This window comes from Musca vetustissima, unplaced genomic scaffold (assembly GCF_032173495.1).
Source record: "Musca vetustissima isolate MV318-11 ecotype Yass unplaced genomic scaffold, APGP_CSIRO_Mvet_v1 utg7427, whole genome shotgun sequence".
NCBI lineage: Eukaryota > Metazoa > Arthropoda > Insecta > Diptera > Muscidae > Musca > Musca vetustissima.
The window spans coordinates 103,893-123,566 of record NW_026879607.1 but is presented as its reverse complement, the minus strand read 5'-3'; the positions used below and the strand labels follow the sequence as shown (position 1 = coordinate 123,566).

General features: G+C 32.7%; 2 protein-coding genes across 2 annotated transcripts; one reads left to right on the top strand and one right to left on the bottom strand.

Annotated features, from left to right (window-relative positions):
• Positions 1 to 773: 773 nt before the first annotated feature.
• On the bottom strand, positions 774 to 6,892 carry LOC133324614 (tumor necrosis factor alpha-induced protein 8-like protein). The gene is made up of 4 exons (XM_061533450.1): positions 6,817 to 6,892; positions 3,877 to 4,031; positions 1,141 to 1,278; positions 774 to 1,085 (listed from the first exon to the last, which is right to left on the bottom strand). The coding sequence occupies exons 1-4, from the start codon at positions 6,878 to 6,880 to the stop codon at positions 810 to 812; spliced, it is 633 nt and encodes a 210-aa protein (XP_061389434.1). The 5' UTR covers positions 6,881 to 6,892; the 3' UTR covers positions 774 to 809.
• Positions 6,893 to 16,989: 10,097 nt separating this feature from the next.
• Positions 16,990 to 18,214, top strand: LOC133324611 (ATPase ASNA1 homolog). Its single transcript, XM_061533447.1, has 5 exons — positions 16,990 to 17,224; positions 17,278 to 17,459; positions 17,521 to 17,776; positions 17,833 to 18,009; positions 18,069 to 18,214. Exons 1-5 carry the CDS (start codon positions 16,994 to 16,996, stop codon positions 18,210 to 18,212), a joined length of 990 nt encoding a protein of 329 aa, XP_061389431.1. The 5' UTR covers positions 16,990 to 16,993; the 3' UTR covers positions 18,213 to 18,214.
• The last annotated feature ends 1,460 nt before the right edge of the window (positions 18,215 to 19,674 follow it).

Below are 19,674 nucleotides of genomic sequence, written 5' to 3'. Positions count from 1 at the left end.
CCGTATTTTCATATATTAACTGATTCTCCAATGATATTTATCAAATACATTTTGCAACAGAGCCACCAAATTTCCAATAACGTAACTATTTATTACGACAATAAATCCATTTAGTTTTAATATTACATTGTATGATGTACAATAAAATATTTCCCATATTAATTTTATATAATGGACATTTGTTTTATGTATTTCAGTGAACTAAATATCATGTGTATGTCTTTTTCTAATATAGATCATATTCTTCATTAAGCACGTTTATTTCAAGTACAAATAAATCGTGAAAGATTTTTCATATCGAAATATGTATATATACATATATATGTACATAGGTATATATAACCTGATCATTTAATTTTCAAGTATCACCATTGATTATTCTCTATATTGGTTTTAAGTACATTTATGTGCCCGATGTCAAATTTATAAATTTGACTACAAATCATTTAAATGTAGCATATATATAATACACATTCTACTCAAAAATTACACGTGGAAAGGCTATTGCGTTCTTCAAGTTTGATAAAATTTAACGTAAAAAGCCTATGAAGGGATAATATGTCTATATCGAAAATAACATTAGTTGGTTAAATTTTTGGTGCTAAATTAAGTGTTAAAGCGTCTAAACATTGCGTCGGAATGATTTACTTAATAAAATGTCACTAGAGTCATATGCAAATATTGTGACATATGTGTTCGGTGTTACAGCTTTGAATTACAAAATTAGTCCCGAAGTATTGGATATGTTCCGTATCGTTATATATATATATATTGTGATGTTTCTTTGGTAAAATAAATGTTATATATGATTAAATGTCGCCTGTTTCCATGGCAGTATTAATATCAGCAACGATGTTGGCCATCACTTCACGATATGGTGAGTCTGGTTTAAATGCAGTCTCTAGTAAATTTGCATCAGTGAAAAAGTCGAAAACTTCGTCGATCCTTGTCAGTGACTTCTCTGTCAAATGCCTGTTTACAATTAGTTTTAAAGATTCGCGTGATTCGGTTATCGACTTTTGCAAATATGGCAGGTCAAAGCTAAAATCTACCTCGTAGAAAGATATTATGGACAATTGAGTATTCTGAAAAGAAAATTAATGTATTTGATTTTTTTAACATATTCGTACATTAACGTACCTGGAATTTTTTTTTGAATGTTTCTACATGTTTTTGCTCTTCTTCATTAAATTGGTGGTTTCGATGTAAAACTCCTATTTTAATAACAATTTTTATTATGTTTTTTATTATTTTCTCTGCTTTGGCTTTGTTGTTAGTCTACAAAAAAATATGTACGTTATTATAGTAAGTAGTAAAAGCATATTATTTTAACGGAATGTTTTCGTTTGTTGTTATTCAAATTATTATTCAAATAATAATCAAACTTCTTCATAAATAGACCTAGGATATTTTAAATTTAGGATAATTTAAAATTAGCTGATTAGAAGTAGATTAAATTAAGTAGATTTTTATTGGTTGTCAAATTATTAAAATTTTGCAAAAATTATGCAAAATAATAATAAATAAATAATTATTCAATGTCTTGACCTATACCGAAATGTATTGAGAGGAACTTTCTTACTACTTAGGGACCAGTAATGAGGTTCTGATACGAAACGCCAAGTATAAGTGTTTTCAATGTAACAACCATATAGTTATAAAGTTGACAATAAAAAATAAGTAAGCATTTTTAGAGTTCACTAGGATTTTGAACATAAAAAGCATTTTCTATACGACTTCACAAATTGTTTAATGGCTTTCAGCTTGTTTACATCTTGATAAAAAAAGCGTATCAATTTGTGATTACATTTTCTCCGACGTTCGGTCACTTGTTTGGCCACTTCTTCAGGGGAATTAGTCCATTTGTTACAATTTATTAAAATCTGTTTTTGTTGAATATCTGAACTACTTGATTTTCAAATAATTTTGTATGAAGTTAACCTTGAATTTTTCTCAGCAAATTGGTTTTTGTGTAAGTCCTGATTTATATTAGGCGAGTTTACTTGCGGCAATTAGTATCGTTCCCTTTTGAACTTTCTCCATGCGTCTATACAAGGCAATTCGGTTTCGAAAATATTTCTTTTTTCATTTGATGTCAATAGTTTTTTCACATTTAAATAAATATAAAATGTCAACAAATACGAAATACACAAAACGAATTGCCAGAAAATTGTCGGTACGAGCAATTTTTTCCATTTCTATTCCCCTTGCCCCTCTCTCTCCTACAGTCAAAGACTTGCCGCAAGTAAACTCGCCTAATATAAATTGGGACTATTACTATGTAATTATTGTGACACTCAACAGTTTTACAACTAAATACACCATTATTATAACTTACAATAATACTTAAAATCATTTTTCACTTAATTAAGATAAAACATCGACTTAAACTAGATAGACTGGTAACAAGTCTTTGAAAATAAATAATAATAGTAATATATAAATAACAAGCTTTCAATACCCAGAAGTCCGCAGGTCATTACAATTTAATACCCATCCAAATGTATGTATGTCAATACGGTAATTGTCAATAGTAAGTACTGTGTAAGAGGATTCGTTGAATTTCCCTTTGAATAGTAAGGCACCAAATATATATATATGCACTTTTCAAAATACACAAAACTTGATATACCTTTGCGTCCATTTGTTTCTTCTATAAACTTTCAATATTACCACCAAATATCTAAATTTTTGGGCAAAATATTGAAGAATATCATATCAAATAGAATAGAATAAATAGAAATAGAACATGACCATGACTCAGAAATTGTGGTAGCTTTTGGTTTAATGTTCGTTTTCACTACGATTTCAGTCCATACTTAGCCATTAAAACCATAATGTAAAAATGGGACAAAATAAGGAATAATACAGAAATTCCAAAGAATACATTTTAAAAAATTTTACAATTCCGTCATAAAGACAACAATTTTTTCTCATATAATGACTAGGTATACAATAAATCTTTGAAATGCCAATAGAGACCCACTCTTCCACGACAGAGGAGTCTACGATCCGAGTCTTTCTCGGCCAATGTCTGTTACCACAACTTATTGTGTAAAAACAATAGGCCCGCTACAACAAACATAGCAGACATTGTTCTAGAACACTTACTCGACACAACTATAGCTGAATTAAAAGGTTGTTAAGTTCAACCAGTCCGAATATTATATATCGTAAGAAGTTGACGAATGTTGATAATTTTTGATAGGAAGATGTGTCTCCCCAAATGAAAACTCAACACAACAAAAATACATTTTTTTATGTTTGGAAGGGTTGTTGGAATGCAAAAAATGTTCAACGAAAGAAAACAATCACTGAATTCGTCCTGCGCCCTTACAACAATAACAATTAATCTTTTACAATGGCACTTAGAAAACATGCTAGAGAACAAGATTGCCATATAAAAAATTGGTTGCGGGTCGGAAAAATTTTAAACCGAGAATTTATGAAAACCTATATATTCGAAATAGCCGTATAGGTGAAATTATTGAAGTAAAAGACGTTTATAACATATTATACATGTATATGAGTTTTCGACGTTTACAATTTGTTGCCAGTTCCTCCTAATAACCCTAAAAAAGTATTTTTAGCAAAAATAAATATGGGTTAAATATTTTTTAATAATAAAATTTATGTTTTTAAACGCACCTATGGTATAATAACAACCTGTTGGATCTGTTTATATGCGGCTGATCAACGCTTTACGGTATTACCCCTATAATAAATACATACGACATTTAACTAGACTGCAGTATATTTTAATTTCGTCAAGTAATTCTACCTTTATTATTGCGCCATTGCTTCCACCTATTTGTGCAATATGTGTATATACATATTTTAATGTAAATGGCTTATAGTACCCACCAAAATACTTACATGTAATTTACAAAGACGATATAAGTTATCCAACAGGGACGCTGTGGTGCCATCTATAAAGGTTTTTGCTATATTCTTCGTGGCCATGCGGGAAAGAATTTTCTTTTGAGCACGCAGGCCTATATCTCTCGACTTGAAAATTCCATCAGCCATGACTACAAAATTAAAAATTTGGAATATATGCATTAATTGTCAATACAAAATTCTGGTAAAAGATTTGTTAAAAAAAAATCATTCACAAAAGTTTAAAATTATTTTTACGTAAGATATACGCAGAGCATTATTTTTATACGACGTAACGTACCAAAAAAAAAAAAAAAAAAAAACATCCACTTTGTCAAAATAGTAACATATTTTGACGATAATAAAAGTAACAATAATTGTTAGGTGACGTCGTCGAATTTTTGGTAATGCAGTAACTAAAAATATATGTTGTAATGCTATAGGTTTTGAAACAATTCTAAATTTAAAAATAAATGAATAATGTAAATATATTTAAATAATATCAACTTTTGCAATTTAATGTTAATTAGAAATAACAAAATAATATTAAGTGTTACAATTAGTATTCAAATTACATAATTTTTCCCGTTTTGTAAATATAAAGCATAGTATATTCATTAGATTTAATTTTCAAAATCAAATTTATTCTTAATTTCTAAATCAAATTTACATTCCATATGTCGTCGTCGACACAAAGCGACGTCTAGAGTCGTCTCAAATTGGTATTCCCGTTGTCGACATTTATCGATAACTATTGCTACATTTTTGGTATCCCGTAACAAAGTTTGACGATGTCGATGATGTGTTTGAAAATTTTTGAGTTTTAAATTTTTAGGAAATAAAAAAACAGGGTTATGATGCTATTCCGTATGTGTTTAACAACAGACTAACAAAAAATTTATGCAATTAAGTTTTAATATGAAAAATATGTGTTTTAATTTTGCCGGTATTTGTCGGTAACAGTGAAAAGAGTTACAGAATTGCACTACTGGCCAAGAACAGGATACGTGGAGCAAAATATATCGGAGCTATATATAAATCTGAACCGATTTCTACAAAAAATTCACACGCTTTCTAGTAAGTTGTAAAAATTTGGAAACATATCTATAAATATATAGATCTAAACCGATTTTGACCATAGGGCTGGTTATCTGACCGAAATCTTCGAATTATCACTTTCCCAATTGGATTGGATTATTCAAATTATAAAATCAGATAAATCCGCTTCCTACATCACGATTGTTCTTCTTTAGTCAGTAGCCAAGGTTTAAGAGTCCCTTCCGCACCTCAAAAAGCATTTCCTTCTAGCTTCACACCAACATGGTTTGAGGGAAACATATAGCACAACGTTTTTTTCACGATGACGAATAGCCTTAATCAGCGACGATCACCTGCCCAAGGCGTTCGATATGTTCGATCATTCCGAGCTGACATCACGACATTAGCCTTCTAAGTGGTATCCGTGGCCAAAAATCCAAGTATCGCATAAGGAAAATAAGAGTATCGTAAGTGAAAAAATTTCCAGCAACATCCTCTTCCAGGAGCGCTATCTTAAATTATGTACTGTTGTTAACAACAAACAAGGTTATGGGTCGTTCCAATTTTAATTATGCAGTTGTTCGTTTATATTTGGAGTAGATTTACACATGTCCGTCCGTCCGTTGTCCATATGTCTGGAGCTGGTGCGCACGATAACTCTCGAAAGGAAGAATCGATTTCATTCAATCTTTGAACATCTTAATGGGGAATATCGGTCCACTCCTTCTGGTACCTCCCCCACAAAATGGTCAAAATTGTGCTAAAAATTAATTTTATAATAACATGTAACGAAACTTTGTACAATGTATTATCTTTACCAAGCCTAGGTCAAGTAGGAAGATGGGATTGGTCCGCTCCTTCTGGTACCTCGCCCACAAATGGTCAACATTTTCAATATTTATAAATCCAATATCAGGGGATTGGAATGTCCGATTTGAACTCAATTTTGCAACCTATTCTATCAACCAAACCTAGATCAAGACTGAAGATGGGACTCATCGGTCCACTTCTTCTGGTACCTCCCCAAAAATGGTCAACATTTTCAATATTTACAAATCCAATATCAGGAGATTGGAATGTCCGATTTGAACCAAACTTTTTTCGCGTTTGTGTTTTTTGTGCTTAAATACGTGAATTAACGGAAAAAGTACAAAGAAAGACCACATTTGTATTTTTTTCTTATTATTCCTAGCATAATACTAATTTAATGACTATAAATGCGAACAATGCAGAAATAAAAACTGCAACATCAAAAATTACCCAAAAAATCCTTCGCAAAAAAGAACAGGCCCAAATTTTAAAGTGCAATAATAAAGCATGATATTTTTACTTATGTTGTAAAAATCATTTAAAGTTCGAAATGTTTACACAATTCGCAGAATTTCCCATTATTAACAGTGATGTCGCGTAAGTGACTGCTCTTCTGTGGCTTTTATCTCAAATAAAAACCAGAGTCGTTTTTTACCACTGATAGCATTATTAAAGTTCTACAAAAAATATTAAGGGTGAATTCAAAAAAAAAAAAAAATAGTTGTGTTTAACATTTAAAGATTTATTTTGCCTCCGACAGTCGTGTAATTGATCGCGGAAGTGCCCATATACTATTTGAATTTGTATTCAGTTCAATTATTCGGCCGTCTCTACACCATATGACGTAGGTCGGAAACGGAATTTTATATAAACTCTTCAACATTAAAAATAGTCAATTAACCCAAATTAAAAGCTTCCATTAAGCAAAGGTGTATTATTCAAAAATTGCATAAACTGGAAATAAAAAATACAAAAATATCGACATTTAAAAATAAGTGCATATTAACAGTCAACAACTAAATATAAATTAAAAAGGGTTATTAAAAAATCATACAAAATTAAATTGGCAATGATATTTTAATATTTTACCTTCTAAGTTCCAATAGTCCACGCTCCAAAGTAATAAATATTGGCTTATTCCTTCCGCAGCCATATCGATAACAAATCCTTTAATTTTCTCAAATTTCCGTAATTAGTAAATGTGAACGTATTAGAAGGAAGGAATTGAATGAAAAATTTCAAATAAAATTAAATTGATTGAAAAATAAAAACGTATGTCGCGTAGTTCGCATTAGTACCATAAATAGGCTTCTTATTAAAATTTGTACTTGAAATTAAAGGCTACGTTAATGAGTTTGAATTAAATAAAAAAAAATACCGAGGATGGGCCTTTTAATATTACTGTTAACCCAGTATATATATATATATATATATATATATATATGCATAAGTGCCGAGTCCTTAACAGAGGCTAGAGGCTATGCCATGCTCGACCTCAAGTCCTCACTCAACAAACTTCATTTGGAGCCGACTTATATCTCCCCTCTTCTGTAACAGTATGCGATTTTTCGACAGATGTTTGCGGCCTGCTTCGGCACCCTCAGTCTCGAACTCTACAAGGTCAGAACCCAATTAACCCCTACAAATGACGACGATCAATGCTACCATACCGGACCATTCTTTTGCCTCATCAAGCCTCATTACTCTCGATAACGTCAATGCAAGCCTGGAAAGACATACGGACACTCAGGTTGGTCGAAAAGCAGAATGACGGTCTTCAGATGAGGAAATGGAGGATCCTCACCTCATTTGAAAAGAACGGCGGTATTATCGCTAAGTTCGCCACCGACTCTGCTGTTAACAATACCTAAAAGGGAATAAAAGGTAAATTGTTTTAGGGGATGCGGACATTTCAATTCCCCTACCCGCTAAAACAGGCAAAAACCAGCAGCAGGAGGTGGTGCAGATTTCACAGACGGGTCAAAGATTGAGGAAGGCACTGGTGCAGGCGTTTACTGCTGGAAACTAGAAATTAATAAATCATATAAACTTAACGATCTTTGCAGCTTTTTTCAAGCAGAAATCGTTGCAACCACGGAATCGGTTATATAGTCAAAAAAAAAAAAAAAATACATCCGATAGAATAGGACCGGTGACTATATATGTCGATAGTCAGGCGGCCCTCAAAGCTTTAAAGTCGTGCACTATTACCTCAAAAGCGGTTCATGATTGCAAGGCTGCTTTACATGATATACGATGGATAGTTAATTTATGTTGGGTTCCAGGACATAGTAACATATAAGGGAATGAGATTGCCGACGAGCTTACTCAAGGGGGTTCACAGTCGTCCAACCTTCCGATTGATAGATCTGTGCAACCGCCGATAGTCGGCCACAAATCGTCAAGCGAACCTGGTTGCAGAATCTCGAAAGCTATCTTGCCAGAATTCTCTCGCCGAAGAACTTATTCGCTGTTGTCCCATAATAAGAGAGAGAGAGAGAGAGATTAAAATCATTGTGGGGATCATAACAGATCAATGTAGGATTACATCCCTCACTTCAAAATGGACATCAACAGATAGGATTACTGCCGTATATGTGAGGACGAATAAGAGCATATCCTCTGTAGGTGTCCATCGCAGAGTGGCAGAACACATAGACAATTTGGTAAATATGAGATAGATCCCAAGCAGATCCTAGGTTTTGTCAAGAATTTGACATGACTAAAATAACCATTTTTTCTAAGCACTCCAACTCCGAATATCTGAAACTGGAAGCTATACATGATGCCAAACTTCCGTTTGCCATCTTTGGGTGGAGTCACCATAACCCTTTCCTTAGAAGCAAAATACTTAGGTACAGTCCTTGACCAGAGGCTAACGTGGAAAAGGAATGTCGAGGAACGCACTAAGAAAGCTATCTGCCTAGAGTCCTCACTCTGTAGAATTTCTTCGTTGATGTTTCATAGAAAGAGAGAGATAAAAATCACTGTGAGGAACATAACGGATCAATGCAAGATTAGATCGCTCACATCCAAATGGGACATTAACGAAGTGGATTATTGCCGTTTATGAGAGTATGAGGAGGAACTGGAAATAACTGAACATATAATCTGTAGATGTCCATCGTTATATATTAGAAGACATCGACGGTTTGGAAAATGTGATTTCATACTCTACCCTCCATCTCCGGAATAGATCCCAAAAAGATCTTTAGCTTTGCTAAAAGCCTGGCATGACTAAAATAACAAAAAATTTACGTTATTTTAAAACATCTTCTATCCCTTTCCGCTTTCTCCTATTCCCCTCTTTTTATGTTTGAAGAAATAATGGCATAATATTTTATTTCTAATATCAGAATTTTCGGAAAAAATATTAAAGGTATTATTTTAACTGAATTTCACCCACAGGAAGAAAAATACTTACAGCTCTCTTATAGAAAGACGAATACCTGCAGATCTTCCACGAGAAGAAAAATACTTACAGCTTTCCTATAGGAAGAAGTATACCTCCAGCTTTTCCACAGGAAGAATAAGAATACCTGCAGCTCTTCCACAGGAAGAAAAATACTTGTAGCTCTCCTATAGGAAGAATACCTGCAGCTTTTCCACAAAAAGAAGAATACCTGCAGCTCTCCTATAGAAAGACGAATACCTACAACTCTTCCACGAGAAGAAAAATACTTGCAGCTCTCCTATAGGATCCAAAACCTAATCAATAAAATTACAGCAAAATGTAACGATTTTTTTCCAAATATGCTAATTGTGTTGGCGATCCTAAGACAATATGTCCCTGTAGAAATGAGATATATACACAATCTGAAAAGGAATATGCGTAGCCATTACAAAAAATTACAAAAATCATTTTCATAACAATTGGACCAAACGTTACCTCCCGTAAATAGTTGGATGTAAGAAGAAAACTGAAACTTTTCGAAACCATTCATTTTAATTGAAGAATTAAGAAATTGTAAAACAAAAATTGATTATTTTAATGATATACCTGGCATTGCTTTTAAATTTCAAAAAATATATCGCTGGTTTAACGTGAAAACGCAATAAGTCCAGTTTTTCAAGAAATTGAGTTTTTAATATAGACATGTTCAATAAGTAAAAATACGTCGATTTAAGGGAGATCTACGATACGAGTCTTACTCGGCCAACGTCTGTCACCTCAGCACATTGTGTAAAAGCAATTGGGCTGCTATAACAACAACAATTATCTATTTTTGATGTTTTGTATTAATGAGTAATGGTACTAAGTTCAATTTATTTATGCGGATAGCTGTTTTCTGCCTTTTCTGTTCATGTTCACGAGATTTTCAAAGTTTTATAGTTCGTGTATTTTTCGAACTATAAAATAGCAAGAGTTCCAAACTTTTATTGATTCTGGAAGAGATCGAAGTTTACTGGAGGCATCAATCAGTACACACATCTATTAACTCTCAAAAACGAAAAGTTGAGAAATGCAATGATGAATTCAACGTAATAATGTAGAATCCGTCACGGCGCTAATTTTTATTATTCAAGAATGATATAAATAAAATATAAAAGTTATGACTATACCATGGCCTCTTACACTTAAATGTAAGATTTTTCAAAAAGTGCTGTTAATCCTGTGCACTTAGCGGTTCAAGCGTTTTCTGCAATGTAGTCAAACTACTACGTAGTAGAGAAACTTCGTATATGTATAATGGTTAGTTCATAATAAAAATCAATAGTTCCTTAACTGATGTGATGTCTGGTAGTCTGACTAGTAGTCTTGTTGTAATTGTAATTACTGATGACTGTAACATTTGTTCGATTAATATAATGCAAATGTGTATGTACAAAAGAATAGTCAATGATTGAATAAAGTGGTTGAACATTATTAACTCGCTCGATTTGTGACGCGCATTTAGAAATATATTTCCTGTTCCTGCACATCCTGTATGATACACTTGAATTGAAAATAAGGTTATCATTGCTTACTTCATAGTTTTCATACTACTGAATTGAATTTTGCATACTACTGAATTACCTTTTTGTTTGGGATATATTTTAACGCAAGCTCCAGAAAACCGTCATCTGCTATTCTCGGAGGGACTTCAGTAAGTTTCACCTTGATATATACGATATATATATATAGTTTAAAAGATAGTCATTGAGAAAAAAGAAGTTAAAAAGTGTAATTGTTTTGATTTTAATGAAAATATGAAAAACGTTCCATCTGCTAACGAATGTTAGGAGAAGACAAAATGGCCGATAAAGATGAACTCAAAGTGGTATGACCGAAATATTACGAATGAGGTGGGATGGAGACTAAATGAGAACCGTATTGTTTACAACACATACACCAGCGTTGCCATTTTTTCTTAAACCAAATCCCCAAATGAAGATATGCGATCATCAAAAATCCCCAGAAATAATTTATAATCCCCAATAAAATCCTTTATACATTTAATTCAATTAATCTATATTTATTTTGATTTTTCCTATATGTTCCCCTATATATGATAATGTAAGAAACTACTAGATTCTACTTTTCTTCGATGCCATAAAGATAATTTCGCTCATTTGCTGCAAGACAGGCATAACTAAAAAAACGAATTTGCAGAAAATGCGTTTTAAGTTTTCAATTTACTCACACTTTATATGGGACAGACGAACTTCTGCAGGTTCTCAATTAGAGTGTGTAAGAGATATTCATATGAATTTTTTACGCAACATGAGGTCTATTATTGCGAAGAATCGTGCATCATTTAGTCGAAAATCACGTTATTGAGTTATGCCTGTCTTTCAGGAAATGAGCGATTTGTTATCGTATTAAAAAGTAGTATAGTACGGGTACAGGCCAATAAATTTCAAAGGTTTGGGTACGGGAACAAAACAATTATCTGTTAATAATTATGTCTGTTCCAGAACATGCAGGAATGTACAATTTTTACTGTATTTTTTCTTTATGATATCCCCTAAAAATCCCCAGATCCCCAAACTAAAAATCGAATCCCATTTCCAAACAAAAATCCTCAACTTGGTGATAAATCCCCAAAACTGGCAACTCTGACACACTCACAGCAGCTACCATGGTGCAATGCTGATGCAATAATAAGGTGATGTATCACAACAACAACCTTTGTTTTTGTTTCGATTATCTGTCAATTTTTTCCATATAATATTTCAAATGGTTGACAACGCCGCACGTCGAATTCTAGTAGAATTTACCCACTTTGACAGTTAATCAAGACATCAGCTGCGCTAAATGGACTACCTATTCATTGTGCCATGGCAGCTATAGTCGGAGAACCGAGCCATCCTGAAATGTTAATGTGTGACGACGTTCTTTTATGCATGTGGACAACGCAGAAGTTTGCTGATGTAAAAAGATACGCTTTTTAAGGTTTGACAAATTAAAAATTGGGATTTGAAATGTAATATTAGGTGTGTCTGGTTACTTTTCCAGTAACATTTATTTCAGGGATGCACGCCCTTGCACTCTAGCGGTCAGCTCAACTCACACGGATTCTTACGCTCATTTGTTTAGTCGTTGTTCAGACTTCAACAAGTAAACATGTCTATGCTGGTGTGAATCATATTGCGGCCACGCTTAAGCGGCCCACACACAGAAGGTCAGCGATAGTGACGACGCAAAAAAGACCGATCAATTTTATTTACTTTATTTTTTTAATTTATTTCATACCGATGTAAAGCACATGTTAAATGTGTGTGGCCCGTTTTAACTTTGTGTGCTAGTCTCACACATACATTTACAAAATGCCAGCCTCTCACCGTGTGCATCACTGATTTATTCAGTAAGTTATAGTTCAGAGAGTAAGCCTTTTTTACTCACTTTTGCTATAATACTGAGAAAAGTAAACAGACAAAATTTAGTAAGATTTAAACAGCTGATTCAAGAAAAAATTTGATTTGCGCCTAAATAAACAACAAACAATGGATGGTCTGAATGTTATTCACACGGATGCAATCGCTCAGGCAGTAGAGCAATATCGAGTGAATACCATAATTGGAGACCACCCCTATCCATCGCAGCTGCCAAGGCAAACACGAGTAGTCTTAGCTCAACTAAGATCAGGATGGTGCAACCGCCTCAATTCATATTGGGCAAGAATTAACGGCTCCATACCTAACACATGTCCGGCATGTGGACTAGGACCACACGACACGTTGCACCTCTTCAATTGCCCAGCTAAGCCTACTCACATATCGCCGAATTCACTTTGGACGCAACCCGCTGAAGTTGCAGCATTCCTGAAGGTAGAAGATGCAGAACCAGACGATGCATGACAAAACGACATGTATTCTGTTGCTACAACAACAAACAATGGACGAACACAAATATTTGTATTGCATTTAATATTAAAAATAAAATGAATAATAGAAGAAAATTTGATTTGGCATGTTCCCCGGGAACATTTAAGCTTCCTGCATCAATACATTGCCCTCTATCTGAACTTGCCTAAATATATATAAGGAATTAGTTTCTAATTTAATGAAACTTTGCATTATTTACGAATTTTCTTCCATTTTCTGTAATTTGTATACAACTTAACTTCAATTTGAACTTTGCAAATTAAAAAAATGTTTTGAATAATTTTTGTGTTTGGTCATAAAACAGCAGATTATCGAGTAAACAGACAGAGCTATTAACTGTCAAAGTGCGTAATTTCTACTTGAATTCGATGTGTAATGTTGCCAACCATATAAAATATTATAAGGAAAATTTGACAGATGGTCGAGACAAAAACAAAGTTTTTTTGCATCATGTTACAATAATATTGCATCCAAGGTATATTTAATACGGTGTAATAGTACGTTTACATTTAACCGGGTTTCAATTGTCAATTCCTTTGCATATATGTCAAATAAATCCTCATAAAGTAGGTTAACCCGGTAAAAAGTTCTAATGTATATGCCGTTTAAGTGACAATCATATGGTTTCAAACTTTTTTCTTTATATACAATATACAATATTATATTTCGATTTCAAAAATGGTCTTTAATTTTCTTTAAGAAGGCAAGATTTGAAGTCACTCCATAGAAAAAATTAATGGTAATTCGCAATATAAACATCACAAGGAGCCATGGGCTGCATGTGGGAAACTTAAAATTAATCGCGACCAGGTCGTAAACTTTATTTTTCACTGACCTAAAACCGCCAATAACCCAAGAATACACAAATTAATTAATTATTCCTCAAAGAATAGTTCTTGACAAAAATTAATTAATAATTGTTTTTGTTTATTTTTGTAAAAAACTTATTGTCAGCATGACAATTTAATTTCTATAACAACAATGTTGTTTTTGTAAAATATTTGTTGTTGTATCTGATGCATACACCTTATTAAATACACCTTGATTGCATCATGTTACAATAATACAAGGTAGAACAGCATTAGTTGAATAACAACTATGTTGTTGGTGAATTCTTTTGCCAAATATTAAATAAATATACGAAACGGTTGTGTTTATTTGACATGTTTAACACATAATTAAACGCAAAAAATGAATGAAATGTTATGATTTCTTTCCAAAATCCAGTAGGGAATACCATGAAATATTTGTTTCATCCATACAAAGTAATTACTTCCAGACGGGCGCAATTAAATTTGCATATATTTCAATTTATTTGACACATACTCAAAATATGTATTTTGATTTGATGGAACAAGCCACCTTGAGAAATTATTATACCATGGTCAAACCAGGTGACACATTTACATGCAACAGAAAATTCAGGATTTAGGGCTGTTGTGTCATTTATTCCCTAAACCGGAAACATTTTGCGTCATTTACCTACCATACAAAAATAAATGACAAATCCAGCGTCATTTATTTTAAACAACGCACGAAAACAACATACTATGCTATACAATCCTGCTTTTGTGCCAAAAAGTACAACAGTTGCAACGGTTCTCATTAATGGTGTTTTTACACGATATGTATTTTACATATGTGCTGTCACTTATTTCATCCATATGTAATTCCTTATGTGTGTCAAAATTAGCAGTGTACACAAAAGATTTATTTTTGTGTTCAAATCGGCATATGTATTTTACATATGACATAACCTATAAACAAAAAAACACTTTTATTTTTTCTTAAATCAACATCATTTTTTTATTAAACACCTACAAACGAAATAATAATTTGTAATTGTTGCCTTTTCATCCTTTTTTTTTTTTTTGAATTGCAATTGAAATATTTTCTTCCAACAATGTGTTTCGTTCAAACAGCTGATTTCCTTATGTTTCACATACGAAAATAGAGCGCGTCCTATTCGGAAAAAAATCCATATGTAATTGCATATCGTTTTGACACATTGAAATTTCCGTATGTTTCACATGACGAGTTCGATTTCCATATGTAAAAAAAGTGACAGCACATATGTAAAATACATATCGTGTAGAAACACCATAAATGAGTCGCTCGGTGCACATAGATTAACTCCATGATGCAATAACTAGGTGATGTATCAAAACAAAAACCTTTGTTTTTGTCTCGATTATCTGTCAATTTTTTCCTTATAATATTTCACATGGTTGGCAACACTGCGCATCGAATTGAAGTAGAAATTACGCACTTTGACAGTAATTCGAGATATCAGGTGCTCTAAATAGATTACCTATTTATTGTACCATGACCGAGATCTTCTTATAAACAATTTTCGCTCAAGTTTGTATTCGTTGATAAACTATTTTTCGTTTAGTTGTGTAGATACAACACGTGGCAAGTTAAGCGACAACGTAACACAGCGCCATTTTGTATTTTTTTAATCCCGTAGGCGTGATTAAATATTTAAAATACGTCTTTCTTGTGAGCCGTCCGAAGACGAACTGATGCATTAATTTTAAATAAATTAAAATTTGCCTTTGTGGCGTGGGCATCTAGACAATTTTAAAAAATCGAATTCATGAAAGGTAATAATAAATTTTGATTTTTCGATTCACTTTATGTTTTTTTTTCGATTCATTTTACGTTAAGTCCATTTCAGTCGAATTTTTCATTCGACAGTCTCTAGACAATTGCCAAAATTGTAAATGGGTTTGTAAAAATTGTCTGTATCTTTGTCTACACAGTACAGCACAAAGGGAAACATTTCAAAATCGCTCTCAGAGTAAAAATAATTTGAAAAGTTCGGGAACGCAAATCTAGTAAATATGCCAAACATTGACGCAATACTTCAAAATGCACATAACAGCCAATCAGAAGTTGGCATTCTTGTTTACAATTTTAAATCGTTCGACTTTTATGGAGTTTTACAAAAAAAAAAAAAACGGGGTTCAAAACCTACTTTTTTGGCGGTATCTTCAAAACGGATTGAGATAACCCCTCCACTCAATGCAAAGGTATTTTTATAAGCTTTAAAATGATACCAATTTTATATTAACCAGATCCGTAGACTTGGATACAACCGGGTACATCCCCCAAAAAAATATATCCCCATAATTAGAGTAAAAATACCTACCATTGGAAAAAATGTCAGAAAAATCTGCTCGTTCTAACTAAACTAGAGTTGTTCCTAAAATTTTTTATCACAGTCTAATAAGTCTGCTTTTCCACAGGCAAATTTTTATTTGGCAAATACTGAGTTTGTAGGCGAGAGGGATGCGAGGAAGAAAAACAAAAATTTGCCTATTCAGAATTTGCCGTACACGCAAATTCTGCTTTGCTCTGTTCGTTGAAATCAATTTTGTTGACATTTCCTTTTGAACCTATTCGCTTTACTGACACACAGCCGGCTTTTGTTTACAAACCTGTTGCTTTAATTTGTGCAAGTGAAATTTAATTTTTAATTTTTGCAATATATATAATAAAATATATAAAAAATAAATAAAATATTAAAAAAAAATCTTTAAAATGCAAACACTTTTGACTTTTATTTTCTTTCTTTTCTATTTTGATTCGCAAATTTGGCAAAGAAAAATTTGCTAATGGAAAAGTAAGCGAAAATTTCAAAAGAGAAAACAAAAAATTTGCCAAATAAAAATCTGCCTGTGGAAAAGCAGACTAAGAGAGAAACAAAAATTTTGAAATTTATGTACTTGAAGCAAATGCATTACAAAAATTTTATGGATTAGTGTGAACAGCCCTGGTATAAATTGTTCATTTTGGGTATTTATAGGAGACACATAAGGTTTTTTTTGAAAGGCAACACTGTTCATTACGCTCGTATCAGTGAATCATTCAACTGAACAAAATAACTCTTAATTTCCAGTAGATTCGTGACGTCTTATATTTAATTATTCTAGAATTAATTTAATATAGTAAAATGGCTGAAGAATTTGAACCTATGGAACCTAGCTTAAAGAATGTTATTGATCAGACATCTTTGAAGTGGATTTTTGTTGGTGGGAAGGGTGGCGTTGGTAAGACCACATGCAGTTGCAGTTTGGCCGTTCAAATGGCAAAAGTTAGGGAATCCGTATTGATTATATCTACGGATCCTGCACACAACATTTCAGATGCTTTTGATCAAAAGTTTACTAAAGTCCCAACAAAGGTATGTTTTTCATTGCGTTTTATGCATATATTTTTTCCTAACTTGAAAAAAAGGTCAATGGATTTACTAATCTTTATGCAATGGAAATTGATCCGAATGCGGGCTTAAATGAATTGCCGGATGAATACTTTGAAGGAGATAATGAAGCTTTACGCCTCAGTAAAGGCTTTCTTCATGAAGTAGTGGGAGCTCTACCGGGCATAGATGAGGCAATGAGTTACGCAGAAGTTATGAAGTATGTTTCCTATTGCATAGTTGTAAATACTATCAGAAATTAATATTCATTTCTTCACAAGGCTTGTAAAAGCGATGAACTTTTCGGTTGTGATATTCGATACAGCGCCTACTGGACACACGTTACGCTTGTTGTCTTTTCCCCAAGTGGTGGAGAAAGGCTTGGGTAAAATGCAGAGATTAAAGCTAAAAATAAATCCATTTATAACCCAGTTTGGAAGCTTGTTGGGAATGCCAGTAAATGCTGATTCGCTAACACAGAAACTTGATGAGATGCTAAAGGTTATACGCCAGGTCAATGAACAATTTCGTGATCCTGTAAGTGCAATCAAAATAAATGTTAATATTTGTATAATTGTCATTCATATGAATAGGACCAAACAACCTTCGTGTGCGTCTGTATTGCGGAATTTTTATCATTATATGAAACAGAGAGATTGGTACAAGAACTAACGAAGTGCGGTATTGACACCCATAACATCATAGTCAATCAATTATTGTTTATGAAACAAAACCAGCAACCGTGTGCAATGTGTGCTTCTAGATATAAGGTAAGCTAGAAAATTTCACATTGTGTTGTTTCATATACATACATATTTTTTGTTTTTAGATCCAAGAGAAATATTTGGACCAGATAGCAGATCTTTACGAAGATTTTCATGTAACTAAATTACCATTGTTGGAGAAGGAAGTAAGAGGGGTAGAAAACATAAAACAATTCTCTGAAAATCTTATGAAACCGTATGAAGCCTAATAGAATCGATTTGTATATATATATTACCGTCAGATATGTCAAATAAATTTATAGTATTTCAATTCAAAGTTCTTGTAATTGACATTTTGCATTTATTAAAAGTTCATATATTTGAAATTGGTATAATATTGCAATATCGGTCGAAACTATCGGGCATGCTCTGGTACTCAACGGTAGAAGGGTATCGAACGCACGTCAAGATGTTCTGTAACGCACTTTTTGAATTTAATTGTTTACACTTACATTTTCATAGTGAGAGTCGGGTGTATTCATGTTTTTATATATAAAAATATACAGCCTTATTCTGTATGTCAATTCTCGCTCGCAATACTCGCTTTTCCCCTTCGAATTATTCTGAACACCATATACTGAATGAAGTTCGAAAGCGAAAAAATCCGCTACGGGAAAACTTAGTTATTCTGGATTAAGGGAAGTGGGAGATTGAGATGACATTTTGTGCTATGAAAAATATCTACACAATACTTATTCTATGACGATTTAGAATATTATAAATGATTGTATGCTAATTTTTAACTCGAAAACAAATAAAATATCATTGGAAATCCTATTGATAAAGATGCGTGCTCAACCAAATATTGCCACGGAATGTATATACAGGTAATAAGGAATATTTATTTGATTGGAGAAGATCTGTCACTTAAAAAAAAAAAAAAAACACCTAGCCAAATTTGACTGATGAGTAGCTAAATATGATTAGAAGGACAAATTGCAATGTGAAAAAACAAATCTTTTTTTCAAATACCATTTTCGAAAATTCGAATCCGCATCTCTCATTTTTTGCTTTTCCCTATTCGTTCAGAGAAGCCGAACAGGAGGCAATAATAATAAATAAACTCACCATGTGTTCCAGAACATACCAGATCATTTGTAGCTCTCTATTGGAAAGTTTGAAACAGACGTCTTTATTAAAGTTCTTGAATGGAATGGAAAAAATATTGAAAATATTTTTTTCACATAAAATATGTACACATATCAATGCCTACTACATTTCTTTAAGCAAGGTAGATTATATATATAGTGGTATACCATGGTAGTACTGTATATACCATGGTATAACACTATAAGGTAACAGCAGGTGTTGTTGTACGACAATCACCATGGTATAATAATAGAAGGTAACAGCAAGTGTTGTTGTACAACAAACGATACAACAACCACATGGAAATTTGTTATTGTAATACTAGTGTCTACGACATTTAATCAAAAATTGTAAACAAAACAAATTATCACATTTTATTTATTTGAAAAAAGTGATATTTTGGAATCCTAAAAAATTAAAAAACGAGAAAAAAAATCTCGAGAAATTCTAAACGAACGAATTCGAGCGACTCACGACCAACCTCCTTGGTTTTGAAAAATATGTCATTTATTTTTGTTTTTAATAAAAAACATTTTTACATAAATAAAGGTTTGGTGGTAGTCACTCGAATTCGTTCGTTTC

Excerpts from the sequence above, each read along its gene's own strand:
- LOC133324614 (XM_061533450.1), bottom strand. The coding sequence starts at position 6,880 with ATGGCTGCGGAAGGAATAAGCCAATATTTATTACTTTGGAGCGTGGAC. Across the intron at positions 1,279-3,876 it reads ATCGTCTTTGTAAATTACAT|ACTAACAACAAAGCCAAAGC; the intron begins GTAAGTATTTTG and ends ATTTTTTTGTAG. Across the intron at positions 1,086-1,140 it reads CATTCAAAAAAAAATTCCAG|AATACTCAATTGTCCATAAT; the intron begins GTACGTTAATGT and ends TTTTCTTTTCAG.
- LOC133324611 (XM_061533447.1), top strand. The coding sequence starts at position 16,994 with ATGGCTGAAGAATTTGAACCTATGGAACCTAGCTTAAAGAATGTTATT. Across the intron at positions 17,460-17,520 it reads AGTTACGCAGAAGTTATGAA|GCTTGTAAAAGCGATGAACT; the intron begins GTATGTTTCCTA and ends TTTCTTCACAAG. Across the intron at positions 17,777-17,832 it reads ATGAACAATTTCGTGATCCT|GACCAAACAACCTTCGTGTG; the intron begins GTAAGTGCAATC and ends TCATATGAATAG.